General features: G+C 37.5%; 1 protein-coding gene across 1 annotated transcript; it reads right to left on the bottom strand.

Moving 5' to 3' along the window:
• Nucleotides 1-5,124, bottom strand: isl2a (ISL LIM homeobox 2a). Its single transcript, XM_058407550.1, has 6 exons — nt 4,947-5,124; nt 4,369-4,558; nt 3,655-3,920; nt 2,483-2,766; nt 2,096-2,263; nt 1-729 (listed from the first exon to the last, which is right to left on the bottom strand). The coding sequence occupies exons 1-6, from the start codon at nt 5,002-5,004 to the stop codon at nt 613-615; spliced, it is 1,083 nt and encodes a 360-aa protein (XP_058263533.1). The 5' UTR covers nt 5,005-5,124; the 3' UTR covers nt 1-612.
• Nucleotides 5,125-6,962: the final 1,838 nt, after the last annotated feature.

Genomic DNA, 6,962 nt, shown 5'->3' with positions numbered 1-6,962 from the left:
CATGCAACGATTTTCTCAGACATAAACAACACTTAGCATGGTTTATTAAGGTCATTTCTTAATTCTCGCTCGGACTCTTGTCCTGACAATAAATAACAATAACTTACTTTTTTTTCTCTCGAGAAGTTCAAACAATTTGTCCTCCATCCGTAAAGATAAAATAGTTTACATGTCACTTTTTATACATTGTCTTCGGAGATCATGCGCATTAAGACAAACGTGGCTCTGTTGTCTCACTGAATTAGGGAAATGTCATCAGGTGCTGATAAAACTACATAATGAATACTGGTAAAGACATTATTGGGATTTGGTATGGTGTTGACAGTGGGTCAACTGGTTCATATTCCTCGGGAAGATCTCGGATCCATGTGGATTCCCACCTGAAGTAAACGAGTCCATGTGGCTTGGCTCCGTGATGTTTGTTTATTTATTATTATTATTTTTCATTTTATTTTTTTGGCAGACTTCCGAGTTTAATCCACAATGTTGCTGTATGTTGGTTTTCCGTGATTCAGTGGTGTTCCTCAGGTGGAGGTGGTGAGGTGCTCTGTGTTCATGCAGATCGGGGTAAGGGTTCAGCATGCTGGGGTGGACAGAGATCGCAGGACTCCATCACGTCTCCACAGGGCTGGACACCATGCTGTTGGGGGTGTCGGGTAACTGCGATGACAGCGAAGTCACATCACTGCCCGAGGAGGTGCCCAGAGAGCCCGATTCAGAGAAGGACACCTGGGGGGAAAATGGGAATTTAGTATGTCTGGCAAACCTATGCAAAAATAAATAAATCAAAATATTTACAAGTGTGACGTGCTAAAGTTGGAAATTTCAAGAGTAGAGAGATCTTCAGATTTAAACTAACCTAAAATACTATGCATATACGATTACAAATAAGCTCAGTGTGTGCCTTAAAGGAATATATATCCTCAACATGGCTCTGTTTTTTTTTGTTGCCACAGTAAACAGAAAAATATAATTATTTAAAGACCAGTTCAAATGACGAAAACATTAATAAAGTTACGATAATGAGAGTAAAAAAAAGTTTAAAGATTCATGCCTTCATGCTCTTTCATAGGAATTAAAATCTTGTTCTTCTAAACATCCGGTTTCGGTCCCCGCTATTTTCTAAATTAATTCTAAATATATTATATATTTATTATATTATTATATATTGAAGAAATGTGGTTCAAGCATCCTACACCAAATCCATCCGGAATATGCACCTGATCCCCCTAAAGTAAATCAACTCTACAATATAAACCAACATTACTATATCACTATATCATCATTAATTTAATAGATAGTTATACAGTGGAGAGCAAAACATTTGAACACACGAAAAATGTAATTAAACATTAAGAAAAATGTATTTAAACACAATATATATATCTATATCTATCTATCTATCTATCTATCTATCTATCTATCTATATATATATATATATATATATATATATATATATATATATATATATATATATATAATTCATATTTTCATATTCCTTCACTACTGTGAAAAAATTAGCAGTGGATAGGTCTGCGTTTCCTTTTCCTGACTGTGATATAAATATTCTCTAAAACATGTCCACCCTTTTCTTTTAGAACTGCCTTCCAACCTTCTCTGAGCAGCTTTGAATCCTCTCAGCTGCAATATTCGCCCCCTTCTTCTGCTTCTTCTTCTTGACACATCTGTTCTAACTCTGCCCAGATTGCTAGATTAGCCCTTTCTTTTTGAATATCTCTGTTAGAACTTTGCCAGATGTCATATACCATACACTGCCAGGTCTGGGAACCAAGAGAGTCCATGACAAAGCTTCTTGCTTTTGATTCTTTGCCCAAAGAATCTATTTTTTTTTCCAATTCATTTTAAGAAATCAGCAGCACTAGACTAGTTTCAGGATAGATCTACATTACGTTTAAGTTAAATTATGTTTTAACTGCTTTCAGTAAAAATTGTATTTTTTGCGGGTGTAAGCTACATTTTTATTTTTTTTACCCAGGGACCGGAGGAGCCGCAATTTTTTTTCACTCAGCTATAACCATTTACAGTTTTCCTTTTATCTAAAATGTAGCTTGAAGTGGAGGTGATTGTTTGTACCAGCTGCTGAAAGGCGGGCTGCTCCAGGTCACTCTGTAGCGCGAACTCGCTCAGAGCTTTCCACGGAGGCTGGTACGTCTGCACTTCTACAGGATTTCCCTGCACCGTGTTATCATGCCGGATGGGGCTACCCGCAACTAGAGGTGTCCCTGTTAGGCCTTGGAGATTCTGTGGGTAGCAGAAGAAAGAGGGATTTCTAAAATGATATATTTGCAGTCATGATGTAGCACAGCTATTTATATATATATAAATATATATATATATATATATATATATATATATATATATATTTTTTTTTTTTTTTTTTAAATAAAAATTATTAGTTCACTTAAGTCTTCTCGTGCGTGATGCATTTTGCGTTGAGGAACGAGATGGCGAGACTCTTACGGTTTTGTCGCTGTGCTGCTGCTGCTGGAGTTGCTTCATGAGCATGGACCTCTTCTTGTCCTTGCAGCGTTTGTTCTGGAACCAGACGCGGATAACTCGAGGACTGAGGCCTGTCATCTCCACCAGCTGCTCCTTCATGAGCGCGTCGGGTCGCGGGTTAGCGTTGTAGCATGTGCGCAGTGTGTGCAGCTGCTTCTCGTTGAGCACAGTGCGCACCCGAGTCGTCTTCTCCGACTGCTTGTGGACGTGGTTGCGGTGTGGGGGCTGGCGCACAGGTACCGGTTCTGCCAACAAACAAACCGCAATACAGTCTCCGACTTTAGGAAATGTCATTATCCACATAATAACATACCCAGGACGCTGCGCATAGCCGTGAGCCAAAATACGCAAACGCATTCATCAAAGCAATACTGAGTTAAAAACGTGCTTTGGGTGGGATATAAAAATAGTTGACCGTCAACATTTCTGCATCGAGGTAGCAACAGCTCGTGTGGTACGTTAAAGATGATTATAGCAACCTTAGCCTTCCAGCTCAACCTTAAAAATCAGCAAAATGCAAGAACGACATTCATAACACAATCCCTCGGATTACACAATCCCTCGGATCGCTTTTCAAGCACACCAGTCACCTCAATACACAGAAAACACAACTGTTTCATTTCCTGTGTAATCCTTACAGCTATGTGAAATTTGTTTAGTCTGCATATAAACAGAAACATGGCAGGAATGTATGCCAACAGCTCTTTTTTTGCCTCTGCAAAAAAACAAAAAACAATTTTTTTGCATTTTGATATTGAATAATCTTTTTTTTATTATTTTCTTGGTCTTAATGCTTTTGTAAGGAATATATTAGCGATACGATTCAAGCATTTTTAATGTCGCAACATTTCCGTATTAATTTGGATTTTTTTAAATAAATGTGTTGTTTGTATTACGGTTTTTAATTTAACTGTTTTAATAAACTGTTATTAGTTATCTGTAATATTATTAGATATAAAGTAATTACAAAAGCATTACATAAACATATGTTAAGCGTTGCATAACAATCCCTTAATAATAATAATAATAATAATAATAATAATAATAATAATAATAATTATTATTATTATTATTATTATTATTATTATTATTATTATTATATCAATGTCTGCAGAATGAGTTCATGCACTCACCGGCCATGTGCAGAGCTCTGGTGGAGTGTGTGTTGCCCGGGCTGATTGGTGGACTTCCCGACGCCGCGCGCTCCAGCAGTAGCCCGTGGTCAGCGCGGCACAGCAGCTCCTCTTCCCGCAGAGAGAACTCATCTCCCGGCAGGAGGTGTCTGCTGCACACCGAGCACCTGAAGCACTCCATGTGGTAAACGTTGTCTCGTGCACGCATTACCAGGTCACTGCTGCAGAAGCCCACGTTACATTTCGCACATTTAATACCAAATAACCTGCAAAGGACAAAGTGAGCTGAATAAGTTTCACTTTCCAAAGTGAACAACTCTGATTTTACTGCGGTATAATAATAATAATAATAATAATAATAATAATAACCACATTTAATTACAATGAATAGTTTTTGGTTTTTTAAATTTTAAATTATAAGCCACATTATAATAATTTGGAAAAAAAACCTTATTCATTTATTTTAGTAGACATTTTAGTAGAACATGCAGAATATACAGATGTTCCACTGCAGAAATGCAGAATTTACAAACCCTATAAAACAATCCTGGGACGCATAAATTCTCAGTTAGTCGTACAAAATAATATAATATCGAATTGAGGACTCTATCCATATATATATATATTTTTGTCTGCCAATTTTAGCTTTCCCGTTTTATGCCTTTATGCTTCAATTCCTCATCTGCAAATTGTGGAAAGCAGAGGGACGTCTACCTTACGTAGTCTCTTTTGCAGTAGGTCTTTCCGTCGCGGACGAAGCAAGTGCACGTCTCGTCCAGGTACTGACTGCACTCTGCGCACTTCAGGCACGCTGCGTGCCACTCCAGGTCCGGGGAGACCCGCAGGATATACTGGTCATGGATCTGACTTCCGCAGCCCACACACATGGCGATCCCGGTCTTCTCTGTGTGCAAACGCGCGAATTAAAGCACCCAGCTCTACATATCCTCACACTCAACGATCAATTCATGTGTCTGCCTTTCATGCATTCTGCACTGGAAAGCCTTATGTATACAAGTCCATGCATGCCAACCCTTAACAACATATTTTCCCCCCAATTATTTGTGGGATCATGGTTACCATTTCAGCACACTATAGGTTGTTGATGCTGTCTCACGGCTTCAAGAACGAAAAGAACCGGAGAGTAATCCAATATTTTCTTATACAAAATATCGAACAATGCTGGTACAACGTTAACAATTGGACGCACGTGCCCTCGCTGAGCCTTATTTCCAATCCGCGAATCGAACTATGTGCAGAAAACAACTTTACATGACAAACATGGCACTTACTTTTTGAATGATCCCCCATATCACCCAAGAAAGAAGAGTGAAGTAGAATATCCAGCATAAAGGATGGTCAGTGCGCGCTGCTATAGATCAAGAGACACAGTGGGAGTGGGCAGCGGCCCGTGCACATCGAGAACTTGTAGCCGAGCCGCGAGCTGCGGCGGCCCACGCGTGCCGTGACGTCACACGCAAACTCGGACCGCGTTCCGTGTAGTATATGGGGTAGGAGGAGGAGGTCCGAGAGTGCGCGCGCGCTGTGTGTGTGTGTGTGTGTGTGTGTGCGTGTGTGTGTGTGTTTCACAAGGAGATCTGATGGGAAAAAAAACCCACATTGTTTTCTAACATGACAAATACAGCCTTTGAACATATTACAGTTTTTTATTCACGTGTGAAAATACCTCATGTAAAATAATATGCGACAAATCTGCGTCTTCAATACGTTGACTGACATTTAATACATTTAAACACACCTTCTTTTCTATTTTCTACCGCATCTTTTGTGAAAATAGTCTGCCTCCAATTTTATTAAAATGCGGAAATAGGATGCTGTGATGATGATGATGATGATGAGGATTATAATAAGAAAAATAAGAAAAATAACAATAAAAATAACAATAATCATTTACTGTAATTGTATAGGCTATTCGTTTTAATATAAACACTTTTAAACACAGGTCTACGTCATATTGAAATAAAAACGCGCAGTCTATAGTTATTATAGTTATAGAATATCTGGGGGAAAAATAAAATAAATAAACGAGTTGTTTTTAAAAATACAAATTAGTCAAAAAATGATCAGAATTTAGAATCAGAAGACATTGCCCAATTATCTCATTAAAAAAAATCTTTTTCCTGTTCTATGTATTCTATTAACGCCATTCATGAGTTTTGTTTCCATTTCAGTTATGAAGCTTTAACCCTTGCTGCTGGGCGTTTTCTTGAGAATCCGAAATTCTGCAGGAAAGCAGCAACAGAATGTTTGCTTTCTCCACTTGTGGCCCATCAGGAGGAGGTTTGCTCTATAGTGGAGAGCCTCCTACTGGAATAACAAAACTATGACATACTGCAGAAGCACATCATCACTATCCACAGTTCACATTTCCAGTTCATTCTCATCATAACCATTATAACCATTATAACAATTCTGATCATAAATGACGTTTCTAGTAAACACTCATTCAGTGGAAGGCGTAAAAATCCTAGAATGTCTATTCAAAGGCATTAAATCATCACTAGGAACTATAACCAGTCCTTTTCGGGATTTTTGCCCTCCTTCTACTCACAATCTTATAGAACAAGCCACAGATAAATGTTTTCTACATTTTTGTTTAAGTTATTATTACTGTTGATTAAAGTGACCTAAATCATTGTGTTTTATAGCTTTTTTTTAGTTTTAAAGATATTTTAAAAATACATTTTAAAGAATTTGCATTGCAACCAAATTATGGCTTGTTTCATTAAAATATCTTACTTAAAGTACATTTTAATGAATCTGGAATTTACAAGCCGGTCTGCAACCAATTTGTGAACAGTCTTTATATATTTATTTCCACTAGATATTTGTTTAAGATGTTCACAGATTACCAGGCGTGTTCACCGCACATTTTACCATAGCCTGCTCTTTTGACCCTGACCTTTAGCATTGACCCCTAACCAGGACTTTCAAATAAATCCAATTAACGGAATGTAAACCAAGCAGGTCGTCCACGGGTGCATTTTGCCTCTCTGTATTTTTCTAGCTAGAAGATTAGGCATTAGGCCACAGCAGAGGCACTGGAATAATTCGGATTGATTTTCCGCTTTTAATAAAAACAGCTCTAATAAATAAACTAGCCAATGAAAGGATGAAAAAAATAGGCTGAACGCATTGCTCAGACACTATGATGCACGTTAGTGAACGTTTTTGATATGTTTTAATCAAAAAGATAGATAGATAGATAGATAGATAGATAGATAGATAGATAGATAAATAAATAAATAAATAAATAAATAAAGATTAAAATATAAATGCATTAAATA

Source organism: Hemibagrus wyckioides, linkage group LG14, assembly GCF_019097595.1.
Source record: "Hemibagrus wyckioides isolate EC202008001 linkage group LG14, SWU_Hwy_1.0, whole genome shotgun sequence".
NCBI classification, from domain to species: Eukaryota; Metazoa; Chordata; class Actinopteri; order Siluriformes; family Bagridae; genus Hemibagrus; species Hemibagrus wyckioides.
This window is presented reverse-complemented; position numbering and strand designations above follow the sequence as displayed.